We start from the raw sequence: 25,226 nt of genomic DNA, 5'->3' as shown, positions 1-25,226 counted from the left end.
ACTGGATTTTTCTGTTGTTGTACTTTCCGGAATATTTTTTTTGTGGAAATCCGGTTTTTTTTTAGGAGTTAGGAACTTCGCCATATTGAACATACGGATACAACATAGTTTGCAGCCCCGATGAGCATATGCGCTGGAGTTACTCAAGCTATCTCTAACTAACGTTATAAATTAGTTTTGTTTGACTGAAACAGTGGATTTCGTTCTCAATATATGCCTATACTTGGAGCAGGGCCAGTAACTTCCTCAAATAGCACACTCCCAAGAATGAAGGCATAAATGAAATTATGAACAGCTACAAAAATCAGCTTATAAACTTATGTAGAACATACTCACAATGGGGGACCTTCAGCGGGCCCCGAACCCCACGCCGTCATTTTTTGGACCCACTTTTTGGGGAACCAACATTTTTTGTGGTCCCCCAAAATTGTGTTCTGGATCCGACCTGTATTCCTTTTTACTGACGGCGAGTGATAGATCGAGAGACAAAATTGGAAAACATGTTTTCGACGAATTACGATAATAATTGGCGGGGACACCTTAACATTCCGACAGAAAAGGACGGGGTGATTGAAATGGACAGATGGTTACGTAGTACGTGTTTTGGATGCCACTGAAGTCGCACTTTATCCAGGTATATTATAATTGGTTCTAATTGGTTCTTTTTGCAAATATCTTCCTTGGGTGCATTACAGAATTCACTATCCGTGAATTTCAATAAAAAGTTGCCTTTTTTTTCTTGACGGATTTAAAACTCACACTTTTTATTACAACGTAAAAATAATGTATTCTTTTTTGCGGTATCTACAACCCTCTAAAAAAAATACTTAAATTTTGGGTTGCTTTTCCGCACAGACAGATTTGTCCAGCGAATAGACTGGTTCCCAGTCCCTACACTATAATATGCTCTGATCGAGGCGGGAACAAGATGTTTACCTAATTAAAATTATGTTAGTGTTGGGCAGTAAATAATTCGGAATTAGCAAAGTAATTTATTCCATATATTAACGGGGGGGGGGATGTCTCATTCAAACGTGTAAACTTTTGCAATGATAAGTTAAATAGCAATAAAACAAACCTCTCGGGTGGGGGGACTCGAAAAACAGTATGGCTAGTTCCGCCGCCCTCAGGTCGACCTGCAATTGACTTACGCCGCGACGGAACCGTCGGTATCAAGCACAAAAGTTATGCTCATGTCACAAAACTTAGTCTAGGGGCTAGACGTTGTTATGGTTTGATGCGCGATAACCCGCCGTCGCGATAACCGGCCACCTCGAGAGTGCGCTATCACGACCAACCAATATCACCCACGAACCCGTCGCAACATCGTCGAGGCCAATTCCTATTGGTTGTGTAGCGTGCACGCACCTGTTTGGCTTAACATAATGCAGCGCGCAATTCCAAAAATTCATAGTAGTTTTATCCCCGATTCAAACTCTCAAATTTCTTCCAGTAGTGTAGGCCTAAAAATATGCAGCACGACTTTTGTGCAACTGCACTGGTCAGCTTTTGTTGTGTGTAGTATGTGTGGGACGGTAAATGAACAGTAATTGCCCGCAGAAGTCGCGCATGCGCACTAGTTTCCCCCATTTTTCGGGGAGATTTTAGGAAATGTCCTAAACGTTGTTCCAACGGGTTCGTGGGTGATATTGGTTGGTCGTGATAGCGCCCTCCCGCGGCGGCGGGTTTTCGCGTATCAAACCATAACAACGTCTACAAAACTGAGAGATCGTGTGATGATCGTGGAACAAGCGGCTTTTCGACACAGAATAATCACAACCATGCTCAACGCACCCAGAACCAGAGAGCGATTTCGCGGCATACGTGTTCCCGACGGTCTTAGCTCACGCGCCAACTGTTCATGTTCTGTGCGGTCGCAAGGTCAACCTGAGGGCGGTTTTAGAAAACATTGGACATTTAAAATATCCTTCTCCTTTTTATTCATTATAGCAGAAGCCCACACCCAGAATTCCCACACCTTATTATTATGTACCAATCTAATTCAGCGTATTTAATTCATAAAACCTCCCACAAACCCTTAATCTAGTGCAACAATGGAGACTTTTGAGACTTTCGGTGGCATCCGGTGCAGCAAACTTAAACACACCGGTCCTTTTCTATTGTTTGCGTCATATTGAACATGAGCAAATTAGCTTACACACGACGCAAGAATTATTGAAAAGGACCGGTGTGTTTGCTGCCACCAATCGTCTGCGAAGTCTCCCATGCAGCGTAGTGTTCATGATAATTCACGTGTAATTATCTCTACTCAGCTTCTTTCGCTGCTCTGATTAGTTCTTCCTTGATGTATCCAGGGCCGTCCTCGTTTGATTGAATTTCTCCTTTTATGCCATTGAAAACTTGTTTGATCGCATCCTTGCTTGATGCGTAAAACATTTTATGACGTATGCCTACACTTAATTTGTCATGGCACCTGCAATCAAGGGAAATGTGGTTGGAATTGTTACAATGAAACAAAGTACACCATCACAAATTACGGGTCACTTGGCACATTGTCGGACGCGGCGATTTCTTTTCAACCTGGGGAGGAACGGGGGCAGGCAGCATCGGAAATTCAAAAAGCGGGAGTGGAAGTGGGGGCGGGGTTGGGGGTTGGACATCATCTGACTCTAGGGGTCGCCGTTCAAACATATTGCATAACAAACAAAAGTGCAAAATAAAGCGTTTTACGCCCGTCCCCGACAGCATACTGTTGCATTTTATGAGGACAGGCCAGGGTTGCAGAAAAGTGATATCTTAAAAGTGACATAGTCCTCCGAACAGGCTGCAAATGTATTGAAATCTACACGTCGGCCTTTACTGGGATCTTACCAGGTCAATTTCTTACTAAATTTGAAAAAGACAGAGAAACGTTCTCTTAAAATAACTTCATGTTAATGTAAACATTTCTAAAGCAACCCACCCCTCCCTTTTAGCATCGCGCCTGATCCTGTGGGATAAATCAAAGCAGCACAATCCATCTACACTAAACGTGCAGGCGACCATATTGTGTAACGTAACAGTTTCACTATTTCCAGAGCCACTTGTTGAACTGTACATAGTGGCCCGTCCATAAAGTAAGTAGGCACGAAATTCCGACTTTTTAGACCCCCCTGTAAAAATTAAAACAACTGGATTTTTCTGTTGATGTGTTTTCCGGAATCACGACCAACCAATATCACCCACGAACCCGTCGCAACATCGTCGAGGCCAATTAATATTGGTTGTGTAACGCGCGCGCACCTGTTTGGCCTAATATATGCAGCGAACAATTCAAAAATTCATAGTAGTTTAATCCCCGATTCAAACTCTTAAATGTCTTTCGGTAGTGTAGGCCTAAAATATGGTGTACTATAAAGGACACCTATCTGTTATCGTCGTGCGTGTGGGGAGCTCCGTCGTGCCTGTGAGCAGATCCGTCGTGTTTGTGAGCAGACCGTCGTGCGTGTGGGGAGCTCCGTCGTGCCTGTGAGCAGGTCCGTCGTGTTTGTGAGCAGACCGTCGTGCGTGTGAGTAAAACCGTCGTGCCTGTGAGCAGATCCGTCGTGTTTGTGAGCAGACCGTCGTGCGTGTGAGTAAAACCGTCGTGCCTGTGAGCAGGTCCGTCGTGTTTGTAAGCAGAGCGTCGTGCGTGTGAGTAAAACCGTCGTGCCTGTGAGCAGGTCCGTCGTGCGTGTGGGGAGGTCCGTCGTGTGTGTGAGAAAAACCGTCGTGCGTGTGAGTAAAGCCGTCGTGTTTGTGAGTAAACCGTCGTGCGTGTGAGTAAAACCGTCGTGCCTGTGAGCAGGTCCGTCGTGCGTGTGTGGGAGGTCCGTCGTGTTTGTGAGTAAAACCGTCGTGCGTGTGAGTAAAACCGTCGTGTTTGTGAGTAAAACCGTCGTGCCTGTGAGTAAAACCGTCGTGTTTGTGAGTAAAACCGTCGTGCGTGTGAGTAAAACCGTCGTGCCTATGAGGCGCCATGTGTAAATAAATTATTTAACAAAATTATTTATAAATAATTCATTATTTGTTATATAATTCAGTTTTCCGGACAATTATATGTAAATAATTGTTTGGCAGTTTGCATTATATGTAAATAAATTTATTTGCCACTGCAATATTTATATATATAATTTTTTTTGCAACTTAATTATTTACATATAATTTTGGGCAAACTAGAATTATTTATATATAATTTATTTGCAAACTTATTATTTATATATAATTTTTGCACACTTTTGTTTTATTTATAATTTATTTGCAACCTTTTTTTATATATAATTTGTGTGCACTTTATTTATTTATATATAATTTATTTGGTACCTCATTTTCTATATATAATTTTTACACACTTTAATTATCCATTATATAATTTATTTGGTAACTTATTATTTATATATATTTTTTTGCACACTTTCATTTTTTATTATATAATGCATTATATAATAATTAGTTTATTTGTTTTATTCAAATGTTATTAACCCAAACAGTTTTGGCACATTGGCCAGAAAAAAAAATGGGGGCACGTACGTTTGCCCCAAATCCTTGCCATGCTTGGCATCACTGGGCCCAAATCTTGGCACGCTTGCCAATCATTCACTGCGAATATCCACCGCTAGAAACTACGGTTGGATACTAACCCCATCAGAACAAATGGGTGTAAGTCACAGTGTAATTTGTCACGTGACTTGAATTTATAATATGCCTAAATTACTTAAGAATAAACTTGAAAAATGCCAAAATTTCTTAAGAATAAACTTGAAAAAAGCCGATTTTTTTCCCACCGTTTGAAAATACAATTGGAATAAGCCCTACCAGTACTAAAGGGTGCTAGGCGTAGTGTTTCTAAAGATTAAAACGAAATTGTGAAAATTGGTCAAAATTCAAAATCTTACTTAAGAACTATTTATTTCTCTTGAATTGAGGCACTGCCCGTCGTACCCAGTAACTTCTCGCCCTTAATTAATTTCTTAATGTTGGAGGCGAAGGGGAGGTGGTGCGTTTATTTTCCATGTTTAGCGGCTTCGAAAAGCTAAGCCGAAGTGAACTTTCTGAGCCTAATTAATGAACTTGACTTAATACACTCTATCGATATTGCTTCTTTACCACTTTGGGCGTGCAATCCATATCATTTTAGCGATATGAACAATTTATCTGGCCTCAATAAATTATGTCACGTCCGCAAATAATTGGGGCGGCCAGGTGTTCCCTGGCCGCGCCCACCGAGTAGGCTACTGTTTACCGCGCACACTTACCCCATGGCAACAACCAACTGATTGAAGAAAATTACGTAACTGATCAACAGTCTGTATCTGTGCCGCATGATGCATTTCATCTTGTAGTGATAAAATAATATAATGCATTATATAATAAATAATGCATTATATATAAATAAATAAAGTGTGCAAAAAATATTTTAAATAATAAGGTACCAAATAAATCATATAATAAATAATTAAAGCGTGCAAAAAATATATATAAATAATGAGGTACCAAATAAATTATATATCAAAATAAGTTTGCAAAAAAAATTATATATATAAATAATGCAGTGGCAAATAAATTTATTTACATATAATGCAAACTGCCAAACAATTATTTACATATAATTGTCCGGAAAACTGAATTATATAATAAACAATGAATTATATATAAATAATTTTGTTAAATAATGTATTTACACATGGCGCCTCATAGGCACGACGGACCTGCTCACAGGCACGACGGTTTTACTCACACGCACGACGGTCTGCTCACAAACACGACGGACCTGCTCACAGGCACGACGGTTTTACTCACACGCACGACGGTCTGCTCACAAACACGACGGACCTGCCCACAGGCACAACGGAGCTCCCCACACACGACGGACCTGCTCGGCACGACGGACCTGCTCACAGGCACGACGGACCTGCTCACAGGCACGACGGACCTGCTCACAGGCACGACGGACCTGCTCACAGGCACGACGGAGCTCCCCACACGCACGACGATAACTGATAGGTGTCCTTTATAGTACACCATACTAAAAAGATGCAGCACGACTTTTGTGCAACTGCACTGGTCAGCTCTTTTGTTGTGTGTATATGTGTGGTATGTGTGGGACGGAAAATGAACAGTAATTACTTGCAGAAGTTGCGTATATGCACTAGTTTCCCCCTTTTTTCAGGGGGAGATTTTAGGAAATGTCCTAGACGTTGTTCCAACGGGTTCGTGGGTGATATTGGTTGGTCGTGATAGCGCCCTCCCACGGCTATTAATCGCGTATCAAACCATAACAACGTCTACAAACTGAGAGATCGTGTGATGATCGTGGAACAAGCGGCATCTCGACACAGAATAATCACAACCATGCTCAACGCACCCAGAACCCGAGAACGATTTCGCGGCATACGTGTTCCCGACGGTCTTAGCTCACGGCGCCAACTGTTCATGTTCTGTGCGGTCGCAAGGTCAACCTGAGGGCGGTTTTAGAAAACATTGGACATTTAAAATATCCTTCTCCTTTTTATTCATTATAGCAGAAGCCCACACCAAGAATTCCCACACCTTATTATTATGTACCAATCTAATTCAGTGTACTTTGTTCATTGTTCATTGTTCATTGTTCATTTATTTTCCACAGTGCCACATTTTTAATGATCGTAATTAATACAAAAGATACTATATAAACAGATAGTGAGACTGTAGAGGAACCTACTAAGAAGCTAAGCTTGTAATCGTAGGCCCCTTGTATACAAATTTAAAGTTGCTTTTAATACATAAGACACAGGACAGACAATAGACAAGGACAATACACAAACTTTACATGCCAGTTAAAATAAGATTTGTTGCACGAGCAATCTCGAAGTTAATGGGTTACACGGGATCATAATAATTATACAACAGGGTCGATTTATATTTCCGTTTGAAAGTAGACACATTTTTGGATGTTTTCAGGTTCTTGGTAAAGGAGTTCCACAGCCTGGGTCCCTCATATCTAATAGTTTTTTTGGGCTAAAGTTGTGCGAGTCAATGGGAGATAAAATTAGAGACTTGACGAGTATAATGGGAATGAACATCAAAATTCCGGGTAAAAATTGAAGAAATGGAAGATGGTGAGGTGCCAGAAGCAGATTGATACATTAGAGACCCAAGCTGGTGGAAATAAATATCTTTAACTTTCAAAAGTTTGTGTTTGAAAAATAGGGGATCAGTTTGGGCATTAAAATCAGTAAAATTAATTATTCGAAGAGCCCGTTTTTGTAAAAGGAAAAGCCTATTGAGATTACCGAGGGAACATGCTCCCCAGGCTAGAATACCATTACTAAGGTACGACAATATTAATGTATTATACAGGGAAACTAAAATTGTGGGAGGGATAAAATATTTGATCTTGTTGATGACACCTATGTTTCTCGCAATAATTTTACATAAATAATCTATATGATTAGTCCATGTTAATTTAGAATCTGTATATAATCCAAGAAATTTAAGACAATCTACTTTTTCCATGGCCATGTCATTAATTAATATGTTGGAAGGGAGATTACTGGCAGTTTTACTAAATAACATATAGTTGGTTTTCTTAATGTTAAGTGACAGCTTATTAACTGCAAACCAATTACAGATAGATTTTAACTCATAACTAACTGTGTTAGTGAGAGTAGTCAAATTGCTATTCGAGATAAATAAGTTGGAGTCATCAGCAAATAAAATAAATGAAAATACATCAGATGATTTAACAAAGTCATTAATATAAATCAGAAAAAGCAATGGGCCCAAAATTGACCCCTGTGGAACACCACATTTTAGGGCCTTACAAGTTGAATTTGAACCGCCTATAGAAACATACTGTTGTCTGTCTGAAAGGTAACTTCTGAACCACTCTAGGGCTACTCCTCGAACACCATAATAAGAAAGCTTATATAGCAAAATGTCATGATCAATGGTATCAAAAGCTTTTGAAAGATCGAGGAATATCCCCAGAGTGTGTTCAGAGTTATCTATGGCAGTTGTTACTTTATCAACAAAATCAAGTATTGCATGTGTAGTTGAATGATTACTTCTAAATCCGTATTGACAGTCGGTTAAAATATTACATTTAGTAAGAAATTGGATAATACGAACATAAACACATTTTTCAAAAATCTTTGAAAAACAGGTCAAAATAGAAATGGGTCTATAATTGATAACTGAATGAACATCACCATTTTTAAAAATAGGAACAACCTTGGCAGTTTTAAGTGAGTTAGGAACAATGCCAGTTTTAAAGGAAGCGTTGATAATGTGGGTAATAGGTCTACTGATGGCAGTTATAGTGTTTTTAATAATAGAAGAATTAATCAGGTCGTGACCGGAGCTTGTTTTGTTCTGTAAATTGTAAACGATATCAATCACTTCCTGTTCAACTACTGGTTGTAAAAACAAAGACCTTGGGTTCGGATCATTAAGAAAATCAACAAATGAATCATGTGAACTTGGAATACTTTTAGCGAGATTAGGGCCTAAATTAACAAAATAATCATTAAAGCAATTTGCAATATGAGTAAAATCATTGATTAACTTGCCTTCGTGCATGATACTACTAATATGTTGAGAGGATAACTTATTATTAAGGACTGAATTTATGACCTTCCACGTGTTATGAATGTGGTTCTTTTCCTTCTCAAACTGACAAACATAATATTGCTTTTTAGAATTTCGTAAGAGACTAGTCAAAATATTTTTATATTTAATATATTTGAGTTTCCGCATGTTTGTCGGATTAGCAATATAATGACGATATAATTTATTTTTCTTGTTAATTGATTTAAGAAGAAGTTTAGTAATCCACGGGGCAGTTTGGTTAGAATTGGACTTTGACGTGGGCTTATGTAAATTAGGTGGAATATTTTTATCAACTTTATCATTAAAATTGTCAATAAATAAATTAAATGCATAATCGGGATTATCACAGGTAGTAATGTTAGACCAGTCGGTTGTATGCAGATCTTCTTTAAGCCTCTGGATATTGAAATGAGTGAATTTACGGGAACCAACATAGTTAAAATGATTAGAGGAGGCACTAGATTTATGAGAGGACATTATCATAAAAATTGGTAAATGATCGGAAATATCAGACAAAATTATGCCCGAGTTGTGAGATGGTAACACATTCGTCAAAAAATTATCAATTAGCGTAGCAGAAAAATCAGTTATTCTAGTGGGCTTATCAATTAATGGTAAAAAAGAATAAGAAGTAATGAGATCAGTAAAAGCCTGTGTGCTGGGGGCTGTATGATTGAGTAAATTAATATTAAAATCCCCAGAAATAATACAATTTTTGTTGGAAGATGTCATTCTACAGAACAAATTTTGAAAAGGTGGTAAAAAATCAAGAACATTGACAATTGGAGGTTTATATAAGACGCCTGTGATAATATCCTTAGTTTTGGGAAACGAAATTTCAACAAAAAGAGATTCTAAAACATCTTCAGAATGGGTAAGATCCTGTCTAATTTTAAAATCGAGGTCACAGGAAATATACAGAGCTACGCCTCCACCCATTTTCCCCTGTCTGTTATTAACAATAAGTTTATACCCTGGTAAAAAATAATAATTATGGGGATATGTTTTCAGCCAGGTTTCAGATAATGCGATGACCGAGAACTTATATTTCAATGTAAGCAACAAAAGTTTAAGTTGATCGAAATGTTTTTGAAGACTCCTAATATTGATATGAAGTAGAGAAAATCCATCAATATTTTTATAGGTCCCCGAGAACTGTTCACTAGAGTAGTATTGTGAATTGTTAAATAAATGGAAAGGATTATTTGGGTCAACATAATCAGGCATACTTTACTTTACAGGCACACACAAAAACAAGGAGACAAGGACAAGTAATTCAAATACAAAACAATTAGATTTTATTCATAAAACCTTCCACAAACCCTTAATCTTGTGCAACAATGGAGACTTTTGAGACTCTCGGTGGCATCCGGTACAGCAAACTTAAACACACCGGTCCTTTTCTATTGTTTGCGTCATATTGAACATGAGCAAATTAGCTTACACACGACGCAAGAATTATTGAAAAGGACCGGTGTGTTTGCTGCCACCAATCGTCTGCGAAGTCTCCCATTCAGCGTAGTATTCATGATAATTCACGTGTAATTATCCCTACTCAGCTTTTTTCGCTGCTTTGATTAGGTCATCCTTGACGCATCCAGGGTCGTCCACGTTTGACTGAATTTCTCCTTGTATTCCATTGAAAACTTGTTTGATAGTTTCCTCGCTTGATGCGTACGTTATTTTTTGGAATAAACTGAATATGTCAGGGCACCTGCAATCAAGGGAAATGTGGTTGGAATTGTAACAATGAAACAAAGTACATCACCATCACAAATTACGGGTCACTTGGCACATTGTCGGACGCAGCAGCATCAGATATTCGAAAAGCGGGAGTGGAAGTGGGGGCGGGGGAGGGGTCGGGGTTGGGGGTTGGACATCATCTGACTCTATCTGGGTCGCCGTTCAAACATGTTGCATAACAAACAAAACTTACCAAGTAAATTTCTTACTAAATTTGAAAAAGACAGAGAAACGTCTTCTCAAAATATAGTTATGTCAATGTAAAAATTTCTAAAGCAACCCACCCCTCCATTTTTAGCATCGCGCCTGATCCTGTGGGATAAATCAAAGCAGCACAATCCATCTACACTAAACGTGCAGGCGACCATATTGTGTAACGTAACAGTTTCACTATTTCCAGAGCCACCTGTTGAACTGTACATAGTGGTCCGTCCATAAAGTAAGTAGGCACGAAATTCCGACTTTTTATCCCCCCCCCCAAAAAAAATGCGATTTCAAGAATCTTCGTCACAATCAAACATCACTAGCGATAAATCCTTTAAAAAGGATGAAAAAGTTAAACATATTCAATAAAGTCTTTTTGAAGGCCCATAATTAAAAAAAAAAAGTGGATTTTATAAATCTATCGTTTGCCTAGTAAGCAGGGTTGTTAATGCAGATATTGTGTACTACAGTTGTTGACAGTAAGTTGTTGAAACAAGTATTCTTTGTCATTTTCTTTGTTGTTCCAAATGAACAGTCAGAACACACAATAAAGTGTTAATTTTTTAAGCAACTGACTGGTTTTAGGGTCATTGCGTTTAAATAGTGATATTCTTTGAACGTATTGAGCAATTTCAGTATTGTTTTCATTTAAAAGTAGTTTTGATATTGGCTTCCAGGTCATTATTGTTTTTGGTGCTACATGTTTTTTTTTAAATATGAAATATAATTTTGGGGATTTGGGTTCTGCTTTTTTTTTACTCACCCTGTATGCATATAAATTCGATGTACAATAATCATGTTTGTAAATGAATATGCACTTTAAGCCCCTGTCACACCTTTGCGTATCCTAATTCCTTATGAGTTCCTAATCAAAAAATTTCAATACGCAGCCGTACGCTCAATTAACGTCGAAATGTTTTGATCACTTTGACTTATGTGCGACGCACATCTAGCGTACTAGTAACGAATTCAGCGCATCCATTGCGTATGAGATGCGTATGGGTTGCGTATGCAGTGCATTACATTATTTTTCGGGCTGCGAATAGGTCAGTATGCAGTGCGCATGCCGAGCGTATTCCGGACGCACCCGACTTATGCCGACCGCATGCTTGACGCACTTCTGAGCGTATTCCCGCCGCATTTCCGCCGCTCGCCGTTCAGCGTGCGTTGCATCTGCGCTGCAAGTTCGCTATGTATACGTCCAATCCAGGCGGCTCATATGCTGACGGGGTGCGTCCGACAGATGCGGGACCGATGCGCTGCGTTTTTACAACTTATGACCTGCGTAACAGCATACGCAGCGTAGTTTTGTGCATGCCCAAAACTATCCTGCGTACTGGGCCGTACCATGCGTATATCTGCGTACATAAAACCTACACAAAACGATAGAGATGCATATGAGGTGCGTATTGTGCGTACGACAGCTTATGAAAACGAATGTCAATGCGCAACTCATACGCAGAAGAAATTAGGATACGCACACTTCTGCGTATCCTAATTCCTTATGAGTTGCGCATTGACATTTTTTTGTGTTAGTTTTATGTACGCAGGCATACGCATGGTACGGCCCAGTACGCTGGATAGTTTTGGGCATGCACAAAACTACGCTGCGTACGCTGTTACGCAGTTCATATGTTTTAAATACGCAGCGCATCGGTCCCGCATCGGTCGAGCACGGAACGAGTACGCTATGTGTTCGTGGGGGATAAGCGGTTCATACGCAGTAATACGCTGACCTCCAGGCACGCACCCCGTCAGCATACGAACCGCCCATATTGGACGTATACACAGCGTACTTGCAGCGCAGATACAACGCACGCTGAACGAACTCATAGCGAATGCCGACGTATTGCGTCAGGCATGCGGTCGGCATAAGTCGGGTGCGTCCGGAATACGCTCAGCATGCGCACTGCATACTGACCTATTCGCAGCCCGAAAAATAATGTTGTGCACTGCATACGCAACTCATACACATCTCATACGCAATGGATGCGCTGAATTCGTTACTTGTACGCTAGATGTGCGTCGCACATAAGTCAAAGTATTCAAAAAATTCCGACGTTTTGAGAGTACGGCTGCGTGTTGAAAATTTTTGATAAGGAAATCATAAGGAATTAGGATACGCAAAAGTGTGACAGGGGCTTTACATTGTACATGTAGATTAGAATAAAGGAAGCATTACGAAATGCATGCTCGCCGGCTACTTGAAGCTATTTGTTTATTAGCGACATTTAAAACCAACAACTTGTCGTGAACAAATGTAGAGGGGCAAGGTTGATATTTTGTGTGGGATATTTTCGAGTAAAACGATGATGAAGACGACAAAATGCACCACGAAAATGAAGATGGAGATGGCGATCACCGCGACGCACCGTGAATGTGCAACACCGCATTGATTCACATTGCATGAACTGTAAAATGCGTACGAATGATAGCATTTCTATCAAACGATACTGTCAAATAAAAAATATATTGTCGTTAGATTTAAGAGATGTCAGCTCTTGGTTGCAGAAGTTGTTTTTGGAATGATGAAAAAAAAATCGACTATAACCGAACTTAACCAAACCTAAAGAGGGACCCGTATATCGTTTAATCATTTCGCGGTCTCTGAAGTTTAATGCTCTCTAAAGGAATAGACTGGCGGTGGCACTGGGAAGAAATCCAAATGGTGGGCTGAAGGGTGCTGTGTTATAACAGTTTTCGATACATAAAAGCTGGCCCTGATACTGATATTCAATGTGAGGAAAATACATTGATTTTATGACCATTGATTACAAGCAAATTTTCGGTTTGCGTGCGTACGCATTGGCTTGGACCCCCTCCCGCTGTTCGCATGGTGTACGCAACAGCCCCTCCCCCTTCGTGCTACGTACTTTATGGACGGCCCCATACATGAATGACTTATGCACAAACGCCGTGCTCCAAAGAAATTCGAATAACAAAGTGGCATGAGGACGGAAGCTAAAGGCTGCATGGTTATTCCTAAGACACAAGGATTAGAACTTTTAACTTAATACAAATGGAGAAAAAAACCTCACAATTGTAACGGCTTATGTGCCGCTAGGCTTCCAAAACTTAAAGAATAAATTATTAAGCAAAACGATGCTGAAAACGTTTTGTAAAGCCAAGAAACACGTGAATTTACCAACCAGAAGAGGAAGACCAACTGCTCTGTATGTACGCCCCATTCCTGTGGAACATTGTAGAGGGCGTAGCGCGGTTGATTCGATTTCTTCAGGCTGTCGTAAAACTCGGTGAAGCCTTGACCCCCCGTGGCCTTGGTGTCCACAGTCACAACCTTCTCATCTGTGATCTTGAAAATGGCCCATCTGTATGCGTGAAGTAACTTCATGTCGTTGAAGACGATATTAACTTCCTCGTCAACTTTCACCTGATGGAAACAAGCGGGAGACGTTGAAGAACAAAACCGCGGTACAGAACACGGAAAGTGTTAAGAGGGGCAGACGATTGTAGAGCGCCGCTGCAAAGCGTAGATGAGAGGCACTCTTAAAGGCATAAGGATCATTTGCATTTATACAAAAATTTCATACTGTATGTCTTGGACTTAGCACTTATTAGTTTTGTAATTTGTATATTTACTCATTGTATAGCGGCATGAGCGTCACTGAGTGATGGACTTGTTGCGCTTAATTAGATGCCACTATTATTATTATTATTAAAGTTAATCTGCTGACGAGCAGCCACAAACGGATCTTAATCCATGAACTTCGGAGATAAAGACACGAGACAACTTGTCGTTCGAGAACAAGAGAGTGATCCCGAAAGGTCAACTTTAATGTAAACTCCAGAGGGCGGTATCCACTTTTACAGATACATCACACCTACCAAACTATTATCCAAAAGCTTACTTGGATCGAAGATCGTACTCGTACATGTACTAAACAAGCCGTGAAATTATATTGTCTGGCTTGCTGTCATTAACAAGACATTTAAAAAAAGGAAGAGATTTTGCAACTGACTGATTTTGCAATAAAGAGTGCTATTGACGAAATAGTGTTTCGTGACTAGAAGGCATCGTTATGTTTTTCTTAATAATTGTATCAATAACGCTGAATTGTTTGTATTTATTTCAATCTGCAGACGTTCACAACGTATGCAATTCCAGTTTCGTCATTCCAACGACAAATTCTGTCCTACAAACTGTAAATGTCTATAAACCCAATGTGTCTCGGGAGTTTGGTTGTAATCACATTCTCCCTTTAAGCGGAAGTGTATTTGTCAGTGTCTGTACTTTTGAGGAAGATGTCATCGTTGACAAGGATTATCTACTGCCTACTACTATAAATGAGTAAATGAGTAATCAAAAGAGTAGGAAATAAGTACAATGAGCACAGAATTGAGTCAAATACGCAGGATAAGCAGCGTAATGAGCAACATGAAGACAAAGAGCGCACAGGCACACAGGGAGCATGCGCAGGAATGTGCGAATTAGCTCAAACATCGCATGACAGGTCTTGGCACAATATATATTGAACCAATTCATCCATTTCTTGTCATTTGTGATTCAACCTTTATAACTTCAACATGAATACTATTTCTGCGGTCAAACCCCATGTTTGTGACCAGTGTGATAAAAGCTTTGAACGAAGATATAACCTTTTGAGACATGCTGAAGATGAATCTAAAATGAATGGGGTTAACGATGATTTTGAAATTGAGGTTATTCAATCTGAACATCCTGACGTGGATAAATCGGACTTGGAAATGGACTCGGAGGTAGAAGATGACGATGAAGATGAGTCTAGTTCTGAATTAGAAGACAATGCTACTTTTCGAGACTGGTTGGAAGAGTCCAAAGAAGCGACTCATGAAATGTGGAGCGAAAAACATGAAAAGTACATCAACGAGGGTATGGGTGAAGATCAGGCCAAGGAAAAGGCCGATAGGAAGACCCTCTGGGCAGTCAAGCGAATCTTTTTCAATAAGTACAAGGATTTTCTTTCAAGCTACCTACATCTGAAAGACAACGATGCTCGTCAAGATATTGTGGACAATCTCGAAGAAAAAATCATTTAGGGATCGACGTACAAAAGGCTCTCGGCAGAATTATGCCTATAACCACCAGATGAAATTTGACGGACTGTCCATCAAGATAAAGAAGACGTCAGCGAGGAAGACAGTGATGATCAAAGACTAGTCAACGTTACAATGACGATATAATTGAGAAGAAAAACATTGGGACAGACAAATAAAAACACGAGTGTTTCAATGAGAAATGACGCCAATAAAGCAATAATGTTATCATGTAAACACTTTCTGCAGTTGTATTTTTTCTTTCTCTGGTGTTGTCTTACAGTTAAACAATCGGAAAAGCCTACTGTCAGTCATAAAATTAGTGTTTGGACACGCCCTGTAAATAGTCCCCGTAAAATAGTCGTAAGTGCTTTAACAAACCCAGTAATCCTTGATTTTGTAAACAAATCCGGCACGGTGGTACAATTACAACTAGGGTTCGATGCATTTCTGTACAGACATCGTTAAAGGGGCACCATTTTTCCTGTGGATAAGTTATAGCTTGGGTTTTTTTTTTAGGGTGGGGTCGTTCTAGTACGAAATTTTACAAAATGCACAATTGTAAAGGATGGTTGTGTTATACAATACTCTTTTCCGATAAACATCATTCAACGGTGTTGCTCAATCGGGCACTTTCCAGGCCGTAGTTCCCTTTAAAAAGCACATGCCTACACGTTTTGTTGCGGCTATAATGACGCTTTTTAAACCAAATTCATTCCGAATTGCACGCGCATCTGCAGACTTAAAGATATAGAGCCTAATCGATCATTTAGCCTTCATGGATTAAGGAAACTTGTGCGCTATCTGATCGGACGGGTGTAATGTATACAGTAGTAGTAGCTCTATGATGTCATTATACTATTTCTCCACGGTTTAAAAATGACCGAATGATCGGTAGTACGACAGTTTTGTTGACTTTTTGTTTTGTTACGTACGAAACGCAGAGGTTAAAAATAATTAGGGACGATATCCCTAGATATAACTCGCGACAACATCTGTAAAGTATGCCTCACATCACGTGCGCCACCCTAGGCCTTTTCGAGAAATATTGATCGCCTTAGAACCGCACGGCGTGATCAATTATTACTTCCGGCCCCCCTGTGTCAACAGTCCCATTGTCCGAGGTATTAACCACTTACAACACGCGAGCGCACGTACGAGCTTACAGTCCCATTGTTTGAGGATTATCTCGGGTCGACGCTCACTTCCGAACCACCCGGTGCTGTGGTACTGTCCATTGTCCAAGGATTATCTACTGCCGGCCACACAACTGGCCGTGTTCGGGTCGCGCAACCAGTTGCAATATACATGTAGATACATAACTATACAGTATTGCTCGAGCTAAGGTCAAAATGTAATATAAATTTTTATATGCCCCCCCCCATACCTTATGCAATCTTTCCCATAGAATAGGTCAAACTGTACTCGGTTCCTAACCCTCACCTATTCCTTATCCATTCCATCCATACTAAAGGTCAAACTGTGCCGAAAACTCAGGCCTCCACTTAATTAATATTTATATCTGTATATACATATTTACATATTTATGTGACCTTTACATATTTCTATGCCAAAGGTCAAAAGTGTGCCAGAGAGTCTCCCTAAACTACTTCTGCTATGAATTGCGTCTTTTTCTGTCCTACAGTTTATAGCGAAAGCCGTGGCTTTCCAAGTCTGGTTTTAAGTGGCCCATCCATGTTTTTTTTTGGTCGCATACGGTTCCACACTGTAAACCGTGTATACACACGTGCATGTACTTGACCAAAGACGTACATGTACATGTACAATTAGTCTGGACATGCCAGTACATGTACATGTACGTACTATTATATATTATTATTATAATTATAATAATTACGGTGGATTGGACATTTGGGAGACATCTCCATAGACTTGTGCACAACTTTTTTCAAACTTAAATGTGCCCTAACCCAATATTCCCTAGTCCCTTTTCCACGAATTTCTCGAGGGGGGGGGGGGCAAACACCCCCCCCCCCCGAAATCCATGTACTTACTTAAATATTCTCGATTTATCATTATTCGAGAGTAGGCAGGGACATTTTTCCCCACCCCCAACCCATTAAATTAACAGCAATATGACTTTGCACCTCTTTTTCTTTCCTTTTTTCCTCTGTTTTCTCCGCTTATTATTTTTTTTTTGGCTTTTCGGGGGGGGGAGGGGGATGCTGTTGACATAGTTATTCATAAACTGCACTGTCGCTAAAGCACATGCATAGGTGCCGCTGGCTTTCGAACTTAATAAATTCAAAAGTAGAAAGTACTTAATAGGAATACAATATTTGCAAACATTGAAAAATAAAACTACCAAGTTTTTACGAAATACCTTACTAGGATGTTGGTAAATGACAGTCTAAAGCATCCTGTAAAATTATGGCACCTGGTGTGAAGACATTTTCAAGAAAAGGGTATTTTTGTATAAATTTCCAGCGGTGGTCGGCCGAGACAGATACAAAGATAACATCTTTGCGTAAGGGTTTCGGTTACACCGCTTTCGGATTTTTGGGGGTTTGGGGGGGGGGCGATTTGTTTTTGGTTTTGAGACGACCCGGTTAACTCAACATTAAAGCTGTAATCCATCATTTGCAACTATCCAAAAAGTAACTGACGTTATTATTGTTGACAAACATACTTGGGCCAAGTTCGGGCAAGGACCATTAGTCGACTAGTGGTTGATTTGTGACGTACCTTACGCCTGCGCACTGATAGTATTGTGCGAACGTCTCTAGTCAAACGCTGGGCAAAATGTCATCGCAAAGCTTCTGGATCCTGGCTCTCTACTATCGTTATGAATGCGCGCGGCTACTGGTTACCAGCGAAGCAACCAACCCCAGTAGGCTGGTTCCAAATAGTCGACTAGCGTAGTCAACCACCGTCGACTAGACAGAGTTCGGGCAAACGTTAGTTAACCATTGGTCAACTATAGTCCTTGCGCGAACTTGGCCTTAGTTGAAAGAGAGTAAGGGGACTAAACTCAACTCTGTCCCCAGGGTGTCGAGAAGTACGCGCCCATCACTACCTGCTCTCTCACCCTGGTACTGGATCATTTGCATGTGCAAGATTTTTGAACACGTACGCAAATGAGGAATAGTCTGGTGCCTGCATGTGCGATACATTAGCGTTTGGTTTGGTATGCGGCGTCTGGGGTAAAAAAACAGAGTCAATTCGTCGCAGCGCGAGCGTGGCGTGAGTTACGGAAACACGATTCATTTAATTAAACTGTTACGATCTTATCAAGACAACATGCAGTATCATATTTCATATTAATATGAACAAATTGGAAAGGAAATGTGTATTTTCGAGAAGGCGTGGAAGAATGATGGCGAAAACACGTACTGCACGTTGTGAATAACAACACCAAATACACGATAAAAATCCATTACTAGCCAATTGCGGTATCGAATGAGGATACAGGAAGAAAGCTGCGTCGGATTGCTGCGCGACATTGTGTAGCTGCAAACGGCTCAGAGAGAACGTGTTTCGGACGCTGAATTCAGGCCCAATTCAAAACATGATTCAGCAACGTTTGATTCGAAATCGAGTTCTTAGAATGCTGTTTATCTCAAAATGTACAGCTGAAGCTGAGCTAAAACTTCATCAGGTTAGTTGTTCAGCACCCTTCTTTAGATTTTTAACACTTTTGTTGCTTCAAACGAACAAAATGCACAAATTACAAATGATGGACTATACTGGAAGTATGCGTTTGTCTTTGTAACAATCGCAGGGTGATGGGGGCATTGAACAGTTTTGTTAGACACCAACTCGGTTGTAAATAATTATGTTTATGCAAAAAAAAAAACACACACACAACTATAAAAATTCAAATTTTTTTTCGCATTGAAGCATTCATTAATTTGAACAAGTGCGTTTACGGAACGATAAATTGCAAATCACATGTTATTTACACCTTGTTTCTGGCCGTTGAAGGGGTACTTGTGCACGGAGCTCATGCGCAAACGAAGGATTTTAATTTAAAAACGCAAAACATTGATGATTACAACGTCTCCCTACAATAACTTCCTGATGTCGGATGACGTCATCATTGTAAAACAATGTTTGTGGGTAGTTTGGTAAAATTTGGACATAGGGTTTTCAAATTTCAAAATATCAACTGTCTTTGATCTGCCGCTAGAGGGCGTCGTTTCGGGGGATGACGTCATTTTAAAAAAATTAGATTTTTCCATTTCCCACTAAACACCTTCTATAATTTGTACTACTGTAGTAAAATGCTTCCGTTTCCAGTTTTATACATTTATCATTGTACCTCCGGCAAACTTGGAAGTAAAGTTCAAGCGATTGTTTGCACGGAAATCCAACATATTGCCCAAGACAATATCTACCACCTCACTAAAACAAAAACACCCGATAATCAATTCAATCGAGAGATATAGTTGAAAGTAAAATGTCAGATTTTGAACTTAAATCGCTGATAATTCGGTGTGATGACGTCAAGTTGGCGTCACGATTTTTTGTCGAATTGTTACACAATGGTGCATGTTTGTACAAGGTTACATCGTCATCCCCAGAACTGTTTGGAAGAAATTAATTTTGTTTTTAATATTTACGCCTCTTTCGGTATTTTGAATTCACCTATCTTCCGTTAACCACGGAAGTAGAGCTCAACTGGTCAAGCAACTTCCCGTACACACACACAAATGTTCATCAAGCTTTCATCCTTTGTTTTGTTCTTTGGTTATGATTTAAACAAAAAGAACACTATTTGAACTAAAATCGCTTGTAATTTGGGACTGATGACGTCATCATGACGTCACATTTGTACGCACAACTCTGTATCAGGGTTGATGTTCATGCCAATTTTGAACTTCATGCGTTGTTTCGTTTGAAAAAAAGCCGCGGAAAATTATTGTCAAGAAAAATAATCACACAAGAACAAAGAACATTGACAAAACCAAAGGGTGATGGGCGGTTCACCACATCACCCAATTGCGACCATGTTACCAAAACACACTGCTTTAGTTGTTGCATTCTGACATTATAACGTCACTGTACGAATAATCTGGTCCAGAAGCGATCAAATCCGAGAAACTAGACAGCGGTCCAGGTTGTATCAGGGTAAAAGAAAAAAACAATGTTGAGTGACTCCCCTCCCCGGATACAACACCGCCTTTCGTCTAGGCTGGGCCGGGCTATAGGCTTGGGGAGCCAGGGCTGGCCTGCACTTGGTTGGGTTGGGCCTGGCTCGGCTTGGTTTGGTTGGGCCTGGTTCGGCTTGGCTGGCTGGTTTAGACTTGGTTAGACTTGTTTTACTTGCTTAAACTTAAAGACTGAACCTGCCTGGGATAGACTTTAATTTGTTTACTGACTTGTTTACTACTTACCCCTGGCATTGTCATGACGTCACACTTCAAGAGGGGTCAGTTCAGTCAACTTCAGTAGTCTATAAGAGAATATTGAAAATGCATGGTGGATGAAAACTATGGACAGAGAGAGAGCAAGCGTCGAAAAAAAATAGCCCAGAGGTTCCGTTAATCTGAACCATAAGTTACATGCACTAAGTGAAAGCTGATGATGCTGATATTAATGGGCGTCGGATGAGCCAAAAAAAGGGGGGAAAAAGAAAAAGAGGGGTGAAATCATGTTGTTGCTAATTTAATGGGTTGTCGGAGCAAATATCCCTGCCAACCCTCCAAAAATGATCAATCTGGAAAATGCTGGGGAAAAATAGGGATTTTGAGGGGGGAAAAATGCTTTGCCCCCCTCTAGGAAAAATTCTGGAGATGCCCATGCTGATAGTGACGATGAACCGTGTTACGGTCAAGTCGCTTGAGTCGAGTCCGAGTTTTGAGTCAATTTGGGCGAGTTCGAGGCTGGAGCAGAGTTGTAATGACTCAAGTTAATGACTCGACTCGAATCTGACTGAGTCACAGTTGTTGGTGAAGCCGCTAAATTCGAGTCCCAACCCGACTCGAATCACGGCGAACAAATAACTCGATTCGACTCGAGTCCCTCAAGAGAAGAGTCGAAGGCTCATAACACTGTGCGAAATTATATATGCGGTGAATTATGGTACCAAGTTATTTTTATTCGTGTACTTTGCTACCGCCAAATTGTGGCCGTTTATCGTGTATAAATACTGTGTACGCGGTATCAAGGGCTCTCACCTCGTGGTTTCTGTCCACAAACTACGATCCCGGAATCAGACTTTAAACGCATTTCCCAATGTTTGGTTTCATCATCAGCTTCGGGCGATTTCTTAATACCTTGATTGAACTCCGGCTAAATTTATGTCCCACTTACAACAAAAATATTTAGATATTATATTTCTATACACTTGTAATCAGAAACGTTTTCGTACACTGCAATTTGGTTTTCACGTTGTCAGCGTAAAAAAAATGATTCCAGACCAGAAGCCAAACCAGAGATAAAAACGAAGTTTCACTTCTTGTGACAGCAGCAGCGGAACGCTTTTCAAACGGGGGGGGGGGGGTACCGAAAAGGGGCACTTGCTCATATAAAAGGCTTCTCCCGTCGGTGTAAAAGAGGAGACAATTGTTTTCGTTCACATTGCAAGGAATACATGTTACCCATCATTTTTTTTGGCGTCGGGGTGATATAAATAAATTAGGCTTTGCCCTTCACCGACGTCGGTGAAGGGCAAAGCCTAATTTGAATTAACATTTATATACACTTTTAAAAATGTTTGTTTTAAAAATGTAACAAAAACCCTTAATTTCCTTACTCCAAAAATTACTGTGTCTATTCCTGATAGTCTCAATATAACCGTTGTCACTGCAGCAGCTGTGCAGTGAGTTTGTCTTAGGTTAATTAATTTTCTTAACAAGATTTGTATAGTTTAAATTTAGAATTTCATTTTTTAGAGTATTATTTCATATTTAGTGAAAGAGCCTACAGTTAGTTTTCAGCTTATAATAGTGAAAGAGCCTACTTATGTGTTACATAAAGTAGCCTCCTTCCCACCACCAGAGTAACCTTGTGCACTTCCTGTGTTCATACAGAGACCCTGTGTGGGTACAAGTACTACATAATCTTGCCACATAACAAAAGGCAGCCATATTTACTGACCATGTGATTTTAGAGTCAAGTGTTTTCATACTCAAAGCAATTTAGTTCTTCAAGTTTCATAAGTTTATTCGCCCTTTGTGGACGTGCCAACGGCCGACGATTGGAGCCTGGAGGCCAGAAAGCACTTGTTGCCTTATGCAAACGCATTACGTATTTCGACTTGAGCGGGAGCCCGCCAGCCAAGCTAGTCAAACAGCGGCAGGCTAGTCGAACTCATAGCCCGGTTAACGAGTCAAACATTGTTGGGCTACGGCAACGGGAGAGGGAGAAAAAAATTATTAAATAAAGAAAGCATATCTGTATTTGTATCAATTAAGGGTTACATTATTAGATCTGTTTATATTAAAAACACTGACAATACTGCCCTTTGGATTGTTTACACATTACACGTTTTAAATGCATGCACATAAAATATTTACGAGACACTATAAAATGGACTAAACATGCAGGCTAGTAAAAAAGCACGCGGGCTATAGTTAAGTCTGTTTCAGTGCCCCGGTTGGCTGGTGGAAAAAAAAGTAAAGGTCGAGCCCTGGTTTCGTGTAAATTACATTACATTTGAACGGCACAAAAACGCCATCAACAATGCATTTTTTTTCTCATTTTTTTCATTTTTTTTTGTGGTAGAGGATCTTAAAATAATATTATTTCCGTTCTGTTTTACGGAACTTTTTCTGACATTATTCCATGTCCATGCAAACTTAGAAGGAATAAATGTCCGTAAGTATTTATTTTATCATCAATTTTGGGAAATTTCCGGAGGGCACACCATTTTCGTTTGCAACAAAAGAGCTTAAAATCGAAAGAAGGGTGCTTAACAACACCTAATTTCAAGAATTGTCGTCACAATATCTTCAAACATCACCAGCGATTAAACCTCAGTTTAAAACTTAAAACATGTAATTTCTCCCGTTCGGAAGACCGTATCTTAATGCAACTGTCAGGGTTTGTTTGCCTCATAATGATGCCTCATAATGATCCAACTATATGCTAAAAATATGTTAAAAATATATTTTCAGTATTTTTGTTGAAATTGGAAAAATAAGCCTGGCTATACGTGATTTTAAAAAGTTGTAACACTGGTGCTTTCAATGTGTCAATCTTTTCAAGCCTCGTGAAAATTAATAAGGTTCTTATCCATTATGGAGTTATAAATTAATAAACACCACCCTTTTTCCCGGCTTCCATTTGTCGATGCCGAGACCTACAAAGTCACGCCGAGTGCCTGAATGAAATCCAAACATAAACAAATTGACCCTTTACAAAAATATGCTCCAAAACATTTATCTTTTCTCACTTTATTATAAAAGTCAAGAAAGTGCTGGGTACATGTATTTGAAATAATGTGAGCAAAGGATGTATATTTGTATATTAAATATCAATGAGACTGTTCTTTCTTGGAGTTCAGAGTTTATACATTAGGCCAAACAAATAAAAATAGTTCTGCTTCCGGTTACCCTACCAACGCTAGTTCCACAGCCCCTACCCTATTTTTTTTTCTGGGAAAAATGAAAGCAAAAACCGAAAACCATCAATTACAACTTTTACCCTTTACTACACGCAAACACCTCCATAAGTTGGTACACCAAAAAATGCAAATTTCACTCTAAATAGACTTTAAGTTAAACGATTTTACAGACTGACATTTTTTCATTTAACACTACCTTTGTATTAATATACTGTACATCTCGACACGATTCAATCGTACTTGTACTTTGTAGCATAAATGTACCGTAGATCTTAGAGAAGGAACACACGTTGTGACTCATGGACTGTAAACATGTAGTTTCTGCTGACAAAGTCAAAGCCAGCCTCGTTTTCAAACGCGGAAGTGCGCAGATCGACTATAATTTCGTTGAACAGTGGGATTCCTCTATACGACTGAGATTTATAAACAGACAAAAACGTTACCGTTTATGAAAAAAAGGCCGAATAAAGTAATAGTGATAACACGTACCAGTCTGTGATTATTACGGAAGGTCTTCTCTGTAGAATGATTCACGGAAATCCCCCTGGTTCACAAGCAAAATAATGAAGGTTTTTCTGAGTCTCTTATAGTTGGGAGTTTCGGCCAGCCAACTACGGAAGCGTGAAAAGAGAAAAGGCAGCGCACACGCTAGTCTGGTTCCCAGACCAAAAGATTCTGACTATTCCTGATGAATCTTACCTAAGATACCATGCAAGATATGGGGTGAAACATTTTGCTACATGTGTTGAGTAGAGCTACAAGCACTACTCGTACCTTTCCAACGATACGCTCTCTGTTCCCAACACCATGCACCATGAGTATATCACTATGCAATAGAACTGTGTACAGAACGGGAGGGGAGAGGTGATCCATGCTCTTTGATCCATGCAAACAAAGTGCAACACAGCAGGAAAATCAGTCTCCATAGAACTTTGTACAATAAGAAAAAATTACTACTCCATAGAAACGTGTACAAACTAAAAAAAGCTTCTTTGGAGGGGAGATGAAATCGCTACTCACGACTCCATAGACACGTGTACCAAAAGTCACTACACAGGAACTGTGTACAAGTTGTGTAGGGTTCAGTAGAGCTACTGAAAACACCTACCGACTGAGAACCCCCCATTTCGTGCACCTTTTGTTAGGT

At 39.8% G+C, this 25,226-nt stretch overlaps 1 protein-coding gene and 1 long non-coding RNA gene across 2 annotated transcripts in view; both read right to left on the bottom strand.

Annotated features, from left to right (window-relative positions):
- Positions 1-1,384, bottom strand: part of LOC119735835 (brain protein I3-like) — a 2,399-nt gene extending 1,015 nt beyond the window's left edge. Inside the window, exon 1 of the mRNA XM_038209772.1 lies at positions 1,369-1,384. Coding sequence (XP_038065700.1) covers positions 1,369-1,384 — 16 coding nt within the window. The remainder of the gene's footprint in view (positions 1-1,368) is intronic.
- A 12,332-nt stretch (positions 1,385-13,716) lies between these two features.
- On the bottom strand, positions 13,717-24,685 carry LOC119736235. The gene is made up of 3 exons (XR_005272292.1): positions 24,569-24,685; positions 20,907-20,965; positions 13,717-13,906 (listed from the first exon to the last, which is right to left on the bottom strand). It is a non-coding gene; the product is annotated as an uncharacterized LOC119736235 (long non-coding RNA).
- Between the last annotated feature and the right edge of the window lie 541 nt (positions 24,686-25,226).

The sequence above is a fragment of the Patiria miniata genome, unplaced genomic scaffold, assembly GCF_015706575.1.
Source record: "Patiria miniata isolate m_02_andy unplaced genomic scaffold, ASM1570657v1 HiC_scaffold_29, whole genome shotgun sequence".
NCBI lineage: Eukaryota > Metazoa > Echinodermata > Asteroidea > Valvatida > Asterinidae > Patiria > Patiria miniata.
This window is presented reverse-complemented; position numbering and strand designations above follow the sequence as displayed.